This window comes from Martes martes (genome assembly GCF_963455335.1).
Source record: "Martes martes genome assembly, chromosome: 15".
NCBI lineage: Eukaryota > Metazoa > Chordata > Mammalia > Carnivora > Mustelidae > Martes > Martes martes.
This window is the reverse complement of record NC_137903.1, coordinates 68,793,668-68,813,311: the sequence shown is the minus strand read 5'-3', so window position 1 is coordinate 68,813,311 and position 19,644 is coordinate 68,793,668. Positions and strand designations below refer to the sequence as shown.

General features: G+C 43.9%; 1 protein-coding gene across 6 annotated transcripts in view; it reads left to right on the top strand.

Moving 5' to 3' along the window:
* DCAF6 (DDB1 and CUL4 associated factor 6) overlaps window positions 1-16,901 on the top strand; it is a 142,823-nt gene extending 125,922 nt beyond the window's left edge. For all 6 annotated transcript variants that reach the window (XM_080824067.1, XM_080824066.1, XM_080824065.1 and 3 more), the window contains 5 exons: window positions 7,049-7,187; window positions 8,900-9,056; window positions 9,699-9,787; window positions 12,197-12,302; window positions 16,482-16,901. In XM_080824067.1, the coding sequence (XP_080680193.1) occupies window positions 7,049-7,187; window positions 8,900-9,056; window positions 9,699-9,787; window positions 12,197-12,302; window positions 16,482-16,546 (556 nt within the window). In that variant the 3' untranslated portion in view covers window positions 16,547-16,901. The remainder of the gene's footprint in view (window positions 1-7,048; window positions 7,188-8,899; window positions 9,057-9,698; window positions 9,788-12,196; window positions 12,303-16,481) is intronic.
* Window positions 16,902-19,644: the final 2,743 nt, after the last annotated feature.

Sequence of the window (19,644 nt, the reverse complement as noted above, 5' to 3'; positions counted from 1 at the left end):
TGCTCTGGCATTTTTCAAAATGGTTCCTTTTCCCCTCTCTGTGCCAGAAACTCAAGGGGGTTTTTCTCCAGTATTCTGTGTAGCAGTCTGGTCTGGCTCCTGGAAGTAAATCAGAAAAACTGTGGGAAGGGCTCCTGTGACTGGGTTCCCCGGGAGTTTTTAATTCTCAGAGCTGTCTACACCGCGCCCCCAGCAGTTCCTCAGATCACAGTCCAGTTGTTCTTACCCCAAGTCTCTGTTCTGCTAAGCTGTGACTCTGTCTGGCTGTTCGTCTCTCCACTCTTGAGGAACCAGTTTGCCCTGTCTTCCCCGCTCTTACGGATCCCGGAACAGGTGTTGGTTTTTCAGTCTGTTCAGCTTTTTACTTGTCAGTTTGGAGTGAAGACTTTCAACTTCCTTCCATGTAGAACTGGATTAAACAATCTTTGTATTCGTGGGATAAACCGAACTTGATCATGATGTATTATCTTTTTGATATATTGTTGGATTTGATTTGTTTGATATTTTGTGAAGGATTTTTGTATCTATATTTAGAATGAATTTTCTTATATTTTCATGATCCTATTTTTGGTAAAAAGTTACACTAGTATTAGAGAATAAGTAGAAAAAAAAATCTCCTATTTCCAGAGTTTGTATAAGATTGGAATGATCTTGTCCTTAAAAGTTCAGTATATCTTCTTTCCTGTTAAAACATCTGGACCTCGTGTTTTCTTTTGGAGATGGTTTTTAAGTACTGTTGTACTTCTTTAATAGCTGTAGGACTGTTTGCCCTCTTTCTTCTTTAGTCCGTGTTAGGAAGCTTTTGAAAAATGTCCATTCATCTAAGTTTGCAAATTTATTATACTATCTTTATTATCTATTTAATTTCTACTGTCTTGAGTTAAAACCACCTTCTTTTTCTTTTTCTTTTCTTTTTTTTTTTTTTTTTAAAGATTTTATTCATTTATTTGACAGAGAGAGACACAATGAGAGAGGGAACACAAGCAAGGGGAGTGGGAGAAGGAAAAGCAGGCTTCCCACTGAGCAGGGAGCCAGATGCGGGGCTTGACCCCAGGACCCTGGGATCATGACCTGAGCTGAAGGCAGACGCTTAACGACTGAGCCTCCCAGGCGCCCCTATAACCACCTTCTTATTGCTAACATTATTTGAACTCCCTTAGTTTTTTCTTCATCATGGCAGAACTCTGTATTGTTACTCTTTTTGTTTTTTTATTTCTGCTTTCTGTCTCTTTATTATTTCCTTTCTTCTGTTTTCTTTGAAATTGTGTGGTTTATTATTTTTTTCCTAACTTCTTAAAATGTGTACATGTAGCTTTTTTTTCAGTAACATCGAACTTGTGGTTAGAGAATATGGTTGGTGTTAGATGCATTCTTTGAATTCATAGAAACTGACTTTGTGGACTTGTACATGTCAAATTTGTAAATATTTCATGGGCCCTTGAAAAGAATATTACTCTAATTTTTAATGTGGAATTTTATATGTGGCCAGTAGATGAAGATTGTTGTGTTGTTAAAATTATAATTTTGGTGTTTGTGTGTTTGTTTTGTCAGTTTGACATATAAAATAGGGAGGAAGGCATGTGGAAATGTTTACTACAATGGTGGATTTGTCTAATTCTCCTTGCAGTTAGGTCATTTTCTTTTAAAATGGATTTTGAGGCTATTTTTTATTGAGTGCATATATGTTAAATTGTTATATCTTCCTAGTAAATTGAACTGACTGTGTATGTAGTAATCCTCTCTGTTCTTAATGCTGCTTTTTATCTTAGTCTGTTTCACCTGACATTAAAATAACGAAGCCACCTTTCATTGGATTAGCATTTGTAAAATATCTTTTTGTGTAAAACTTTTCCTTGTCCTCATGCTTTCAGTGTGTCTTAGACAATCTTTTTTCTCAATTGGTACATTTAGTCTGTTTAAATTTACTATCATTATGGCTATATTTAAACTTGTTTCCAGCTAACTCTAATTATCCTCTTTTACCACTTTTTGTTTGTTTGTTTTTTACTCTCTTGGGTTTTTTTTAGGATTGATTTTTATCTTTTTTTTCTAGTGCTTTTCTCTTATTTTTTTTCTCCATTGGGTTGGAATTTATACTCCTTATTACTATGATTTTATTGTTTACTTTTGAAATTTTATGCATATTTAACTTCATAATGTCTTTTATGACTTTTAAATTGGGAGCCAAACTAGCAAAACTATCATAAAAGTATGAATAATAGTCTCCAAAACAACTTTGCAAGTGGAAGGCCTTTATTTTTTTTTTCAAGATTTTATTCATTTATTTGACAGACAGAGGTCACAAGTAGGCAGAGAGGCAGGCACACAGAGAGAGGGGAGGAAGCAGGCTCCCCGCCAAGCAGAGAGCCCGACACGGGGCTCGATCCTAGGACCCTGAGATCATGACCCGAGCCAAAGGCAGAGGCCCAACCCACTGAGCCACCCAGGCGCCCCAAGTGGAAGGCCTTTAATAAATACCTGCTGATTGGCATTCTTCATATGTACGTATCATTTTAATTTTCATTTTCAATGACCTGTATTTTTTTCAGTTTTTCCTATGAAATATCCTTTAAGAAAATTGTTTCAATTTTTACATTTTAGCTTATACTGTTAACTGAATTGCACATCACCTGATTGTATATGTAGGTATAATATATACTGTTATTTTTATTTTCTAATTTCAAATTTGTGCACTTGAAGCTTTTCTCTTAGATAATTTTCCTACCGTGGGAAGTAGTAGGTGCCCTAATCTTGAATCAGAACTCTATAATACAAATCACATAACTTGAGAGCTAGATTTTATTTATTTATTTTCCTCCAAATTTGTATTTAAATTCTAGTTAGTCATATAGTGTAATATTGGTTTCAGGAATAGAATTCAGTGATCCATCACTTACATATAACACCCAGTGCTCATCATAACAAGTGCCCTCCATGGCCACCACTCATTTAGCCCATCCCCCACTCCTTGATCAACCCTGTTTGTTCTCTAGCATTTAGAGGCTCTTATGGTTTGTTTCCCCACCCCTCTCTCTCTTTCCCCTTCCCATTATGTTCATCTATTTTTTTTCTTAAATTCCATGTGAGCGAAATCATGTAATATTTGTCTTTCTCTGACTGACTTCTTTCAGTTAGTACAGTACTCTCCAGCTCTGTCCGCGTCATTGCACATGGCAGGATTTCATTCTTTTTGATAGCTGAGTGCTAGATCTAGATTTTACAATTAGGATGGTTAAGCCAAGCAAACGTGAAGCAGTAAATTAGACCATATTCTACAGCTAACTTTTAAACGAGATGAACATTTTTGACCTGTTGCTGTGCTCACTAGTTCTTAATGATTATCACCCCATTAAGTATTCAACTTTAATTCTGCCCACATATCTTGTTTTAAATAACTTGAGCTTCTGTCTAAATTCTAATTTGTCATATAATTTCTTCTCCCATTTATAGCTCCTGAGGCCTTTGGTTTGTCATTTCTATTCCCTCTACTGATACTCTGCTTTCTTAACCGAAGAGTTTTTCTTTATTGGTTTTTTGCTAATCACATCTTTGTATCTAATTGAGAGTGCCTTCTCTTCTACTTCACAAAAAAGATCAAACTATGTTTCTTTTGAGAGCACTTAAACTTCAAAAAAAATTTTTATTTTTTTAAGATTTTATTCATCTGGGGCGGGGTTAAGCCTCTGCCTTCAGCTCCGGTCATGATCTCAGGGTCCTGGGATCGAGCCCCGAGTCAGGCTCTCTGCTCAGCAGGAAGCCTGCTTCTCCCTCTCTGCCTGCTCGTGCTCGCTCGCTCTCTCTGTCAAATAGATGAATAAAATCTTTTTAAAAAGATTTTATTCATCTATTTGACAGAGAGAGCGAGCGAGCACGAGCAGGGGGAGGGAGAGGCGGACTCCCTGCTGAACAAACAAGGAGCCCAACACGGGACTCAATCCCAGGACTCTGGGATCGTGACCAGAGCCGAAAGCAGACACTCAAGGTACTGAGCCCCCAGATGTCCCAAGAGCATTTAAACTCTTAACCCTTCTCATTATCACCTCCGAATGAAAAAATTGGAGTAAACTAAACATGTCACCTTTTTGCATGGAAGTTTCTAACTATCTAATTTAAAAATTCATGTATATTTTGGATATACAAAGCTTAGGATAAAGTTTTTAAAACACTTTTAAGTAAGCCTGTATAACTCATAGTAGTATACCATTTTATGAAAAAGAAGATACCTTTTTATTATAAAAGTAGGAGTACAACGTTGTTATATAATTGTTTTAAAAAGTATTACCGATGATTGGTGTCTGGTTTTCTAGATCCTTTCTATGTATATATAGAATTTTTCCTCTAAAATTTTTAACCTACATTGCAGATTTGGCAGTATAATGCCAACATTTTCCATATAGTTGATAATGGATCCTCCTTATCTTTTTTTTTTTTTTTTAAAGATTTTATTTATTTGACAGAGAGAGAGGGATCACAAGTAGGCAGAGCAGCAGATGGGGGCGGGGGGGGGGAAGCAGGCTCCCCGCTGAGCAGAGAACCCGACACGGGGCTCGATCCCAGCACCCTGAGGTCATGACCTGAGCCGAAGGCAGAGGCTTAACCCACTGAGCCACCCAGGTGCCCCTTTATTTTATTTTTTAAAAGATTTTATTTTTAAGTTATCTCTACTTCCAGGGTAGGGCTCGAACTCATAATCCCGAGATTAAGAGTCTCGTGCTCCACTGACTGAGCTAGCCTGGTGCCCCTTCCTAATCTTTTTTAATGGTAGAATAAGTATTCCAGTATATGGATGTAGCATAATTTATTTAATTAGTCTGTCCTTTCCATGTGAACAATCAGATTATTTCAAGTCTTTCTGATAGTACACGACAGAAGGTTCACTACATTGAAGATTTATATTATACACATGTATGTATAACCTAAGTATAAATAATGTAAATATGTAATATTTGTCTTACTTGTTTAAGTTTTGTATAGTGTACATTTTTTACAAGTAAAATTGCTGTACCAACACAAAGCAAATACTTTTTTTTTTTTTTTTATTTTTGGGGGCACCTGGGTTCTTCAGTCAGGTATCTGACTCTTGGTTTTGGCTCAGGTCATGATTTCTGGGTCATGGGAGTGAGCCCCATGTCAGGCTCCCTGTTCAGTACAGAGTCTGCTTGAGATCCTCTCCCTCTGTCCCTCCTCCCCCTCTCTTTCCATCTCTCCCAAATAAATAAAATCTTTTTAAAAATACTTTTTTAAACGTAATCTGTACACCCAGTGTGGGGCCTGAACTCACAGCCCCCAAGATCAAGAGTCACATGTTCTACTGACTAGCCAGGCAGGTGCCCCAGCGTATACATAATTTAAATGTTAATAGATACTGTTTAATTTCTGATGAACTTGAACTCAGTATTTTGCTAGTGGGAATGTAAATTGGTGTAACTTTGGGAAATTGTTTGAAAGTATCTATCGAAGCTGAACATACGCACTTGCTGTGGTCCTGCTGTTTTCCTCCTAGTTCAGACCCGGCAGAAACCTGACCTGTGCTTGCCGAGGACATGGACAGATGTTGATAGTAGCCGCAACTCAGTAGTCAGAAGCTGTGAGCAACCCCATGTGCACTCACAGTGGGACGGGCACATGCGTTGTAATGTGTGTGTGCGCTGTGGTACTCTGTGGCCGGTGGGATGAAGAAGACGGCACAGAGGAGTCTCAGGGTGTTGAGTTAAAGGAGCGAGACACAAAAATACATGTCCTCCGGGTCCGTGTGATCAGTGTTCACTGACTGGCAAAAGTAACTCGTACCGTCAGAAGCCAGAGTAATGGTTTTCCTTAAGGGACAGCAGTGATGGGAATGCAGCGCGAGGAGAATTCTGGAGGTTATGCCCCGTTTGTCCGCACTGGTGGTGGTTCATGGGCTTGTTCCGTTTGTGAAAATTCCTTGTGCCACACACGTGAGATGTAATGCCTCCCTGCATAGGCATTCTGCGTCAGTGGAAAGTTTCCAGTAAAGGAGTTTACTTTTTTATACGTAGAATCACTTTCAAACCCCTTCCAGTCGTGTCTGTTTTCCTAATCTCTTGCCAGTCTCATAGACATTAACCTCTCTTTAATCTGGTCGACACATAAAGAGATCAGTTGGTGGTTTTATTTTTATCTCATTAGTGAGGCTTAGCATCCTTCTGTATATGTACTGACCGTTCATTTCTTCTGTGGTGACCCTCCTCTTGTCCTTTACCTATTTTTCTGTTCTAGTGTTCATTTTACTTACTGATCTGTAGACTTTTTTGGTCTATTCTATGTCAAAATACAATGTTTTAAGTAATAAATTCAGACTAACAAACTCATTAAGTATATCATGTGTTAGGAAAAGTTTCTTCTGATAATTAAATCAGTCTTAAAAGGGCCCATTATTCTTCTCTCCAGCTCTGTAACCAACTCGGGTCTTAGGAGAGTAAAATCTGCCTCGTTAGCTCCAAGTCTGTACTCTTATATGGGGTCCGTATAGAATCTGTTTGGAAGTCCCTGTTCTATCGCACATACAGTAATGCCCTCTTTTTCTTTACTAGTCTGTTCTTTGCTGGAAACATCTTTACAAAATCTCAAAACAAGCTTACCCTCTGCTATTATATGTTACCCTTAATTTCTTTTCTTTTCTCTTTATGCCCCTACACTTCCTCATATGGAGAAGAGAAATGATATTGAATAGGATTTGTTTGTAGTAAACTTGCATATTAATTTCGTCTCTCTTATGTTTTGTAAAATAGCCCTTTAAAAACCAGTGTGCCGCATGCTGTTTCCTTTACTTTCTCAACCAGTACCAAATTTCTAAATGATCTCTTCACTAAAATATTTTGTTTTAGTAACTCAACTAGTCTGATGTAGTCTCACTGTTGTGTCTGCTTTTTTATGCTTTGGTTGGGGATGCCTTCTTGAGATAACGTTTAGTTTAAATATTTTTTAGACTTTACTGTATTTTAATGTTCCTCATTTTGATTCCATAGTGGCCTATGAATGTTTTTAAATTTCTTTTTGTTTTTCTCTTTTAATGTGTAATTCATAGACGCTCTGCTGTTGCCCGCATCCAGGAGTTCTTCAGGCGGAGGAAAGAAAGGAAAGAAATGGAAGAATTGGATACTTTGAACATTAGAAGGCCACTAGTAAAGATGGTTTATAAGGGCCATCGCAACTCCAGGACAATGGTACCAAATGCTTATGGCACTCTTTGGAGAAATTGCAGATTCATAATATGAATATTTTCCATAATGATAGTCTTCATGTATTGCCACTGGGATCCATTATAGCATTATTGTGCCTTCACAGTTACCTCTTTACCCAAACGTGGTTGTTTTAGTCCTAGAATAGATTGCCAGAGACCATTATTATTCACAAGAAAATTCTGCCCTGCTAAGGAAATGCTGTAGAAGTTTAACATTTTTAGCTGTTGTGTACAAGTAACACTTGGCTTCTTTTTGCTCTCTCACACTTGCTGCGTCTGTATCTGTATGCAGACCTATGTATGGCTCATTTTAGCACTCTCTGTTGATTTGGAGAGAAAGAGTCAGATATATGAAATCCAGGCTCATTGCAAAATGTAGTCCGATTACTTTGTAACAACACTTCTTAAGATTGACAAGTGAAGATTTGTTTTAGTCACTTTGTCTCTCTAGACATTGCGTCCTCATCTATGAAATAAGAACAGACCAGATGATCTCTAAGATCTTTTCAAGTTTTACCGTCCACAAGTCATACACCCAGTGTGATTTTAATTGTGCACTAAGGGGATCTTGTAAGATGATTAGCATGTTGGAACTCTGAACTCTGAACTATTCATATTTGGAAGGTGTTGTTTTCATATATTCATTGAGTCGTCCAGAAGTATCTAAAGAATCAGTTTTAATCTGTTCTCTCCAGAGTTAAGGGTAAAAGTTCAGTAAAGCATGCAGCTTTTGATCCTAGGGATCCTGAGTTCAAGCACAGGGTGGGTATGGAGCTTACTTTAAAAAAAAAAAGTTTCTTTGGGACAGGGAACTACTTAGCTTTCTCTATAGATACCATTGGTGGTAACAATTTAATCATTCTAAACACAATGCTCACTATTAATAGAAGTAATCAATGTATATTTCTTATATTTTGCTGGTTAAAATTCTGTATGAAAATATTAGGGGTAGAAATAGAAAAGTTAAATATAACAGTAACTCTAAGTAACAACAAAACTGTCTCCCCTCTTTGGTTTGGCAAAAATAACAAAGTAGCAGCTGCCAATGAAATGATTGAAAAATGTCCTGAACTACAAAGATTCTGTGTGGCTCATTGATATACATCCACTGAAAAATGTCATCCTAACCATTCTAGTGTGTCCTAGTCCTTTGTCTCATTGCTTCGTAAAAGTAAATATGTTTACATCCTTCCTTCTCAATTGTGAGAGAATAGCTAATAAAAAGATTATTGGTACTTTTTGTTCTTTTGGCATAAAGCAAAATACAAAAGGGAACCATTCATTTTTCTCTGTGATTTGTTTTTATTATCTTATAAAGCTAAAGTGGAACCATTTTTGGAAAGTTCAACAACATGTACACATAGAAGTTTCCATTATACTTTCCAAAACCCAGAAATCCCATGCATTCATTTAGCAGCTACTAATTCAGCACCTACTGTTGCCAAGTACTGTTTAAGGCCCTAAAAATACAACAGTGAACAGAACATAATCTCTGTTTTCATGGGGCACCTTTCATTACTTACTGTTGGGTCATGCTTGCTGATACATCTCCATCATTTAAAAATAATAGAAGACAAAGAGTCTCTTCTATTTTTTATTTTCTAAGTCAATTGATATTTTCAGTTGCAGAATAGAATCTTTGTTTTAGTAACTTTGATTTGAATTTCCTTATAATTTTCTTTTTTAACCCCTTAGATAAAAGAAGCCAATTTCTGGGGTGCTAATTTTGTAATGAGTGGTTCTGACTGTGGCCATATCTTCATCTGGGATCGTCATACCGCTGAGCACTTAATGCTTCTGGAAGCTGATAATCACGTGGTAAACTGTCTGCAGCCGCATCCGTTTGACCCAAGTAAGATGGCCTTTAAAAGAAGTCAGCACATCAGTTTTGTTCCAGTTTTGTTCTAGCTGTCAATAGAAGAATAATGCAGGCGGTTCCAGAAGGCAGTCATGAGAGCCCGTTAGAACTCTCCTTGGGTTTCAAACGAAAACACTTATAACCTCCTATTGGCACAAAGTGTGGGGGAGTAGATTACAGACTTTATTCTTTAATATTTCTTCTAAGTTTCACAAGCTGCAAGAGGTCTGGCCGACTACACTTTGCACTACTCCGCCTGAGCCTCCAAGCCTTGTTAGTCTTGTCCGAGTTAATCCGACAGAACCAAGGAGCTTGGCTTATTCTTGCCTTTCCTTGGACATTACCCATGTTTCTCCTAAAAGAGCAGTGGGTAAGAAAGAAATTTGAGTGATTCCAAGTTGGTCTTAAGATTATGTTCTAGGGTAACTTTTGGGAAATCTTCTAAATAATATTCTCAGTTGACAGTTAAATATGTCAGTACGATTTCCATGCCGGCTCAGTTTTGCTGTACATGTATGTGTGTACACACACACTCACACACACACCTAACATACATGCATAATGTGTGACCTATGTATGTGTGTCTTAACGGCATGTTTTTATGCTTTATATTAATATGCAACATTTTATTTCTAGTTCTAGCCTCATCTGGCATAGATTATGACATAAAGATCTGGTCACCACTAGAAGAGTCAAGGATTTTTAACCGAAAACTTGCCGATGAAGTAAGACTTTTATTTATAATTATTATAACACATATATCACTTTGTTCCTGAAATGCTTTCTTAAGAAGACTTAAAGCACCTCATTATTTTCTTTTACTTTTTTTTTTTAAGACTTTATTTATTTATCTGACAGAGACAGAGACAGCAAGAGCAGGAACACAAGTGGGGACGGAGGAGGGAGAAGCAGGCCCCTTCCTCCCCCACCCGGGCAAGGAGCCTGACGTAGGGCCGGAAGTCAGGACTCGGAGATCATGACCTTTTGCCAAAGGCAGACACTTAATGACTGATTTACCTCCAGGCACCCCAAAGCAGCTCATTATTAATCGGTAAATAAGCAAGTTTATTCAGTTAAAGAGGTCAAATTTTAAGAAAAAGAAAAATTAAGATTAAAACATGGCTGTAATGCTACAGAGCTAAACATCAAAATATTATTTTGCTTATTATAATAATGATTATTGGTAATACCAGGTTATTATAGTTTAAGAAAAACAGATTGACTGGTTTTGTGTTTATTGCAATGAAGAATTATTTAAAAAACCTTGGGGCGCCTGGGTGGCTCAGTGGGTTATGCCTCTGCCTTCGGCTCAGGTCATGATCCCAAGGTCCTGGGATCGAGCCCCACATTGGGCTCTCTGCTCAGCGGGGAGCCTGCTTCCTCCTCTCTCTCTGTCTGCCTCTCTGCCTACTTGTGATCTCTGTCAAATAAATAAAATCTTTAAAAAAAAAAACCTGTCCAGGACGCCTGGGTGGTTCCGTCATTAAGCGTCTGCCTTCGACTCAGGTCATGATCCCAGGGTCCTGGGATCGGGCTCCCTGCTCAGCGGGGAGTCTGCTTCTCCCTCTCCCTCTGCCTGTGCTCTTCTTGTGATCTTCAAAAATAAATAAATAAAATCTTTAAAAACAAAAAAACCTGTCCTTTTAAGAAAATTGAGTTTTACTATGGCTGTCCTCCATAATCACAGCCAAATAAGTAGCAGAACAAATGATTGGAGAATCGCTTCCTTTACTGTCAGACTTTAAGATTTCTTGAGCTCCCTGTTACACCATCAGTTTTCAAACTGGGCTCTATGAAGCTCTAAGTTTTTTGTGGGCTTGAGAGAGGGGAAGGTGGATAATACAAAAGCTGAATTCTGGGGTTTTCCTCCCCAACTTTAGCTAGGGTTTTTATTGGTGGGTTTTCCTGTAGGATTTCTTACGAACATAATGATTCATGGCATTAGTCAGCTACTTACCAGCAGCTGAGCTTCTGTTAATAGGTGAGTGTAGGTCAAGTTGATGCTGCACCCTTTTAAAAACATGAAATAAGGGTCCATTGCTAAAAAATGTTATTAGTAAGAAAACCAGTAGTCTAGACCAAGGTTGACAGTCACAATTCCCATATCTGCTTTCTAATAGACATTAATAAACTTTGCATATGTCAGACACAGTGCCGAATTGTAAAAAATAAACCTTCCCTCAGAGCATATAGACTGATGGGAAAGACAGACAATGAACAGTCAGCCAGAATGTAGAGGGCCATGCAGAGTGTTCTGGAAGCCCTTGCAAAGAAGCAGTGTGCTCGTAGATGGGGCAGATGGCTGGGGGAGTCTCCAGAGGAAGTACGAATTGGACTGAGTTCACCAGGCAGACAGGGTGCTAAGGAGCCCTTGAGATGAAGGGTCGGCACTTTCCAAGGTGTCCTAAGGTGAGTGAACCACTGGTGAGTGGATAAGAAGGCAGCTCCTTGGGGCGAGACTGTAAAGGGCCCTGGGGGTGCCCTGCGGGGCTGAAGATGTGTATGAAATCACTGGGGAGCCATTGGCCAGATTAGCCCTTTCGTCTTCCTCTCCTCCTTTCCTCCCTTTCTTCCTTTTCTCCTTTGCCATGAACTTTGCTGTTTCCCCTTTGCCCAGATCCCAGGTGTTTATGGACACTACTTAGTCCTGTCGTGGCACATAAGACACAAGCCATTGGTAACTCTTATCCAAAAGTTTATTTTTCAAAATTACTTTGCGTCAGTCAGGGTGATGTTTTCTTGAGAAACCTGAGTGGCCCCGGGGAAATCATTTGACACCGCTTTGGCGCTAAATGCTCTGCCACAGGGAAGAAGAATGAGCAGACATAGGTAGCTGCTCTGGGAAACAAATCACAGGAAACAATAAATTGAATTCTTGAATGTTGTAAGGAGCCTCACAGTTTGGCCTTTGTCCTTCTGCCAGTTGAAAGCGTCGTGTCGTGTGGCGCCAGTCCCTCAGGTGCAAGGTGCAGTAGTTCCGTGGCGGCGAGCGGCCTTAGGGTGGAAATACACGCAGTGCGCGTGTGAGAACGAGGGGACTCCTCAGACCTGCTCAGGGCCACCGCTCTCCCAGTCGGCAGGAGGGAGTGCGGCTCCGTCGTGGTCTTGATGGGCTGGTCCCGCTTGCTTCCTAGGTTATAACTCGAAATGAACTCATGCTGGAAGAGACCAGAAACACCATCACGGTGCCAGCCTCTTTCATGTTGAGGATGTTGGCTTCGCTGAATCATATCCGAGCTGGTAAGAACTGTCACTGTGTCGTTAACACCACTGTTGCATCATGTTACTAGTCCGGGTCTCCTTGACGGTGATTTGTACAATTTCTTTTAACCACAAAATGAAGGCAGCATAACTTCTGAGCTAGGAGTTCGGTGAACTCTCGCTCTTAGTACAGTGACTTAATTCCTCATGAACCAAATGTATTGAAAAGTGTCATAATGAAACTTGAAAACTTTCTTCAGGTGTCCCTTCTCTAATCAGCCTGGAGGACCCTACCTTAACCCTTAAGAGGAAGTACCCTGCATAGTGGATGTGGTGAGAAGTAACCCTAGCTCAGACCAAAATGAATGTAACTGCTTCTGCCAGGGTTGAAACACATGACCTCCGCACGGTTTTAAATATTTTTTTTTTTTTTTGTTTCAAGGATACACTGTGAGGAGCAGTGCTAAAGAAACACAAAATGTGTGTATTGTCGCTGACATTCGAGAGGGAAGTGCATAATCTGTTCATAATAATAGAAAAGATCGGTACCCGTTATAAACAAAATACATTGATCAAACAAAGAGTATTTTTCTTTACTGATTTCATAAGTTAAATTTCTAGTACCTATAATGTATCAGGCACTATACTAGTCATTTCACAGATTTTTCCTAATTAGCTCCAAACCTTTACAACGTTGATTATTTGTAATAACTTGCCCCAGGTCACACAACTGGTGAATGGTAAAGCCTGAATGTGAAACTGGCTTCCAAGCCCTTACTTCCCTTTGACCTTGGGAAGGTCACTTGCAGGAATACATTCAGGTCATGAGTGGGACATGCAGGCCTCTGGGTGATCTGAGCTCACACTGCTTCTCGGGCTCTTGCCCAGTGTGCTCTCCATCCGCTCTGGCCCTCTTTGATTTGGGGACACAGCAAAGTCTTCTCTCCCTCAGGATCTTTATCATTGTGCCCCCCACCCTCCCTTTTTGTCGGGGCAACTTCTGCCTATTCCTCGGGCCTTCGTAAGCCGTGAACCGGTTAAACAGCACTTCCTCAGAGAGAGGGAGGAGTGCAGACAGGGTATACCCAGTAGAGGAGAGGGTAGGCAGCATTTCTGAAAGTCCTGGAGGAGAGAGTAGCGGAGCACATCTGAGGAAGTAAAAGCCCGTGTGAGGTGGGAAGGAAACATGCAAATTGTTAATATTAGCGACTGCCTGGAGAGGGTGGGAATTTCGAATGGGGTGTGAACAGAAAAGGTCAGTAGCCCGACAAAATATCTTCGCAGTAACTTTCGGGTTCCCATATTAATAAACCAATCACTGTAACACTTAAAATTCATCCTTTCAGATTTCAGATTTGAGGCAGTATTTTCTAGAACAAGAGAAACATGTGCTGATCAGGATTCCTAAAACTCACGTGTTCTCGTAAAGAGCTTACCTGGCGAATGGCTCTCCCGGGGTTTTTCTCTAGGAAACCACTGCGCGCTCGGTGGTGCGGTCCGTCTCACGCAGGGCTGACGCGCCGTGGTTTGGCAGCTAACGGGACTCCCTCCTCCTTTGGTTTTAGCACTGGATAAGTTTTATAGCAGGGAGATTCCCTTTCTTCCATTTCTTTTTGCTGTCGGCCAAAAAGATAATTTCTAATTGGTTTAGTAAACTTAACTCACTCTCTTACGTAAAAGACTGGAGAGAAGAAGGCGCACGAGAGTTGCTTTTGTCATTAAGATGTGCAGTTACTTGGTGAGCCCGTTGTCCAGCCCTGTCCCCTCCTTCCCTCCTGGTCTCCCGGATCCCAGGTTCGATCATGTGTGCACTTTCGAGGGGAGTCAGGAGGGGACTGTGATGGCGCAGGCGCAGGCCGGCCGCGATCCGGTCCACCCCTCCTCCCCCCCAGGGAGGCCTTTCGGGGCAGCTGTGATTCCCCACGAGGGTGGCCCGTCAGACCCGGCGGGCTTCTTAAGCTGCAGATGCTTGGGTCCTACGCCCTGAAGATTTTCTCTCACGTTATTGAAATAGGGCTTGAGCTTCTGCGTGTTCCAAAAAGCGGGAGGAGCCCTCCTCAGGAACACGTCACTGAAGACTGCGGGGTCTAAATGTGCGGTCGCCGTCCGTGAGGTCGGGGCCCCCGATGTGGGACCGGCAGATCGGGGACGCCGGTGGGCCAGTGGCCCCGGCCGTGAAACCACCCACCTGAGGCAGAACAAAGAGCTAGAAGTTTATGGACTCCACCGCCCCGGAGCAGGCGCGAGGGGCAGAGGACAGGCGGTCTGCCCCAAGCCCGAGGGGGCGGGGGGGGGGCTTGGCTGCAGAGGGCCTTCTCCCGTGTTTGGCGCCTGGGCCTGGTTTTAAGTAACTGCTGGTTCGCTGGGGCCCGGAGCTCCTCCCAGCTGGGTCTCTGCAGGGAGAAGCGGCTCTCGTTTCCGTCCTCGTGGAGGAGAGGGGTGTTGCTCAGAGCGCCTGGGTCTGTAACTGCCGACCAGAGAGCTGTCGGCATCGAGCTGCTTCGCAGTTTTCCTGCCTCAGAGGTATAGCACTTCCTGAACAGAAGATTTCCTTTAATTTATTCTCAGAAGCTGGGTTTCCCCTCAGAGCGAGGAGCCTGCAGCAGTTGGTTGAGATGGGTTCGAGAAAAGACCCGTTATCCCGCCTTCTTCCGCCTTCTGGAAGCCATTGTCAGTCACTCGCTGACCGGTATTAGACCGTCTTGGTCCTCACTTGTCTCCTTACGGCGTGCTCTGGACTCTGCAGAACCCCAGCCCTACCCTGAACTCCTGGTCCGAAGGCTGGGATTAACCCTCCGTTTCCCCATCTTCATTCACAGTGTGACAGAAGGAGTTTGGGTGCGAGCCCCACACACTCCTGTTTGCAGGGGGACAGGAGCAGGTTTGCGGAATCAAACCTACTCCTCGTCTGCAGGACTCCCGTTCGTGGGGATCTGGTCAAGCTGGTAGCAGCTTCGTGTTTTGTTCCCTCGTGCAAGTTTATCACACGACAAAGTGTCGTCGCTTTTACGCTGACATTCCTTGGGTTAGCCCGTTGCTGATCAGCAGTCCCTCCACTGCACGCGGAGTCTGGTGACCTGGGAGGGTCTGGCCAAATCTTGTTTTTCTTCACTTACTTTGCAAATGTATTGAACACTTGGGTAAGAATGAAAATAGCTAAAATTGGTATAACTCAGGTTGTAAGTCATAGACACGTACATTATCTCCTTAGTTTGGCTTTGAAATGGGGTCAGCACAGAGGGTCTAGTCCGGTTGAGTTGGGGCTTCTGTGGTGGCCGTGGTTCTGCACTGCTGCCCCTTCTGTATGCCCCGGCGTAACACAGCTTGTTAGTAAAACTCAAGTTCACGTATTCCAAGAGCTGTCACTGCACCTCCTGTCCTAGGCTCTGAGATACAAGACAGAAAGAAAAAGCTCGTACCCTCCCAGGAGCTCAGAAAGCCCTTGAAGTCTGGCGTGTACGAAGACACGCAGACAAACCGGGCCAGCGGTTAGGGTGAGCGCTGCACGGTAGACACGGCGAGCCTGGTGCGTAGAGGAAGGACTTGATCGTTCCGCAGGCTGGGCGTCAGCGGAAGTCTCGGGAATGTTTCACGAAGGGGGTAAAAGCTGCATTGAGACGAGTGAGCCGGAGCACAGGGCGGGTGTCCCAGAGAGGAACCGCGAGTGCACCTGCCGAAAGCTGGAGAGGGCGAGCTGTGTTCACTCACCGTCTGTGATTCTCTTGTCACTTGCGTAGTTAATCGGGATAAGCTCCTTGAAGCCAGAGACCACGTGTCCGTTTTGGCCACCATTGTGTCCTTAGCACAATGCCTGGAACATAGCAGATACTTAATTTAAAAAATGTTCCTATAAACAAATACACAGATCTGCGAGAATGGTCCCCGGGCTCCCCCACAGCCTCCCCTCAGTCGGTCTGGTGGCTCCTGGCCTCCCAAGGAACACGGTTTGAAAACTACTGCTAAGAGACCATGATAGGTCTAGATCCCTAGGGCTTTTCTTTTTAATTGTTAGATGTTTGGAATGACAGCGCTGCTGTCTCTTTAGTTTAACTTGCTTTAGCGGTGAAAAATAACTTACCCACACACAGAAGTGAAGTGATTCTTACATGATGTGTTGCACTGTATGCATTTTAATGAGTTTTAAATAAAAGGTATTGAAAGTTATTTTAGTTACAATGCTAAAAACATTTCTTTTTGTGCATTTCATATGTTTTCCAGACCGGTTGGAGGGCGACAGATCAGAAGGCTCTGGTCAGGAGAACGAAAATGAGGATGAAGAATAACCAACTCTTACTGGCAAGCACTTAGATGTTCTGAAATTTGTATAAGACATTTATTATATTTTTTTCTTTACAGAGCTTTAGTGCAATTTTAAGGTTATGGTGTCTTGGAGTTTTCCCCTTTTTCGGGATAACCTAACATTGGTTTGGAATGATAGTGTGCATGAATTTGGGAGAGTGTGTAAAACAAAACTAGCAAAATGTTTTTAAAACTTTTTGCCATGTGTGAGCAGTGCTAGAAAATGCCAAGTGCAATAATTCCCCTGACCTTCAGATGGGAGAGCTTGGATCAGTGTGGAAGAGTAATTTTCATTGTAGTGAAAATGTTGGTCAAATAAATTTCTACACTTGCCATTTGCATGTTTGTTGCTTTCTAATTAAAGAAGTGGGTTGTTTTAAGATATCCTGAATTTGACTTTTTATTTCGTGCCTTACTACCTTCACCCACATTTTCCAGTCTTCTCAGTAACATAAAACTTTATTCTCGATTTGATCATCTTTCCTGTTTTGGCTTCCGTGGGATAGAATCACATAGAGGAGCTTTTTTTCATTTCTCCTTCCAGAGCACATTATCTTCACTTGCAGTCCCATCCGTCCCCCTTAGTGGAGCGCCTCTCCCCACGTACAGGGTTCGGCTTCCGGCAGCAAGCACAGAGCATCACCGCCGGCTCCCGTGGCGGACCGGCGCACGCTCGCGTGGAAAGCTCTGGCTTCTGCTCCTCCTCTCTCTAACTTCCAGATTTCAGCCGAAAGCTGTTGACCGTCCTGTCTTAACCATCCCGGGTCTTCCTTTACTCGAGTGTCCAACTCTGCCCGACTTAGGCTGTCTCCACCCAGGTCTGTCGCTCGGGGGTTCTCAGCTGAAACGCTCCTGCAGACTTAGCCCTGCCGTCGTGCTCCCTCCCCTCCTCTAGACTGCCCTGTGTTCTCCAGCCGGCGTGGGTGGGACTCCAGCGGCTGGCTCAGTCAGTACAGCATGCGACCCTTAATCTTGGGGTTGTGAGTTTGAGCCCCATGTTGCGTGTAGAGATTACTTGAAAATCTTTTAAAAAAAAAAAAAATAGGGCACCTGGGTGGCTCAGTGAGTTAAACCTCTGCCTTCGGCTCGGGTCATGATCTCAGGGTCCTGGGATCGAGCCCCGCATCGCTCTCTGCTCAGCGGGGAGCCTGCTTCTCCCTCTCCCCCCTGCTTATGCGCGCGCGTTCTCTCTCAAATAAATCTTTAAAAAATAAATAAATAAAAATAAGAGTGTTCTGTATTTCTGGGAACAGTCCTCCCTGAATCTGGTTGTCTCGGAGGCATTCGTGACCAGCACGTGGATGGGTGTGCAGAGGGGTGTGTGGTACGGGCATCACCCCTCCTGCTTCTACAGCCCTCAGCTCCTGCCAGCTCTGTGGCCTGCCCCCTCGCGGGAGGCCGCGCTCCAGGACGTGGAGGCACACGGTGGGCCGAGGGGGACACACTCAAAGTCCACAGTCCAAGAACAAATCCACAACTCCCACAGCTATACATGTACCAAAACAGATATTTAATCAGATAAAGCTATTCTAAATATACTTCTACTCGTTTATAAATACTGTGATTTATAATACTAAATACTTTATCTTTAAAAAAAAACTATCCAAAAACTTCAAGTGAAATATATTTCAGGATTAGCTTGCTTTTGTTTTGCTTTGAGGGTTTTTAACAACTTCTGTATGCAGAGGCCCAGTATCAGAACACGGCCCAGAACCCCGTCTCCTAGGGCACCCACACCCGAGTGACAGGCCTGCTTCCCTGGTACTCGAGCGGCCGTGCCAGCCCAGGCTCAGGATCCCCGGGATCCCTGGGATCCGCGTGGGGCTGTGGTTTCATCTGGGAGGGGCTGAGCTGTTGGTGCCTTAGGATATTCCAAAATGGTGGTGGGAAAAGAAAACCAGAAATGGCTTCTAATTCCCAAGCTATTAATATTATTCAGGAAAATTCTGAAGGAAACGAACGCAGCTCTTTGTATGACATTCTAAAAACTACATTGAGCAAAACTGCGCTCTTGGTAACCCTACCCAGATTCAAGTTTGTGCTTTGAAACCTTCCAAACAAATCCAGTCGCTGCCCTCGGGTTGCGGTCTTTAGGTCTGGCCGGCCGATATTCAGGCTCCCAAGCTCTCCGGCCTGCTGCCTGCCGTGTCTCCCACCTGCTAAGCCCAGCTGGCCCGTTCTAGTGACGATGACTCAGATGTCCCTCCTCCCCCCTCCCCCTTTTCTCCTCTGCACAGTCCCATGGCCAAGACCTGGCACTTGACCCAGACTCTGGCTTAATGTACTTTGGGAGGTCAGACAGGCCCTAGGCTTCCCTAGGCCTCCCTGGGTTCTGTGTGTCCCGGCTCCCTAACCCGGAAGGGTGGTCAGACTCTGTCCCCTCCTATAGTCACACGTGACCGCCCTTTTCCTTTGCTTCGGGGTGAACTGGGATGTCCCTTCCGGCTCTCGTGGGACTCCCCTGGGGTTCTGCAAACACTGTGGGTCCCGGCACGGACTCCCAGGCCCTGTGTGGCCTCTTGCCACGGGGGCTTGGAGGATCACGGACTCCGAGAGCCCAAGACCCACGGCCAAGCAGGCTGTACGGGAGGTCAAGGCGGAGCTCGTGCCCGGGTTTGGGACCACAGCAGGCCCTGGGGTGGGAGGGGACCGTCTTCGGCTGCCGTTAACAGGAAAGCTTGTGGCTCCTAAATTCCAAGTGCCGCGTCCCCCTTTGCTCCCCGCTCCCGCCTTCCCGCAAGAGCCTGGGGCGCAGCAGGACCGCCCGGCCCGGCCCTCGGCACCTCCCGCCCCGGCGCCAGTTCTCGCTCGGGTTTCCCTTCCCGGCCCGCCACGCCCCTGCAGCCAGACGCTCGGCGCCAGCCCCGCACGGGTACCGCAGGGTCGCGTCCCCCGCCCCGCCCAGTCGTCGCCACCGCACCCGCCCCGGCCCCGCGCGCGGGGGGCTCCGGGCCGACCCTCCGCCCCCGCGGCCCCTGCGGGGACGCGGCTCCAACCACCCGCCTCCCGGGGCCTCCCGCGGGGTGGGGGCGCGCCCCGAAGCCCTGAACCGCGCTCTCCCGCCCCGAGCGGGGCTGGGGAA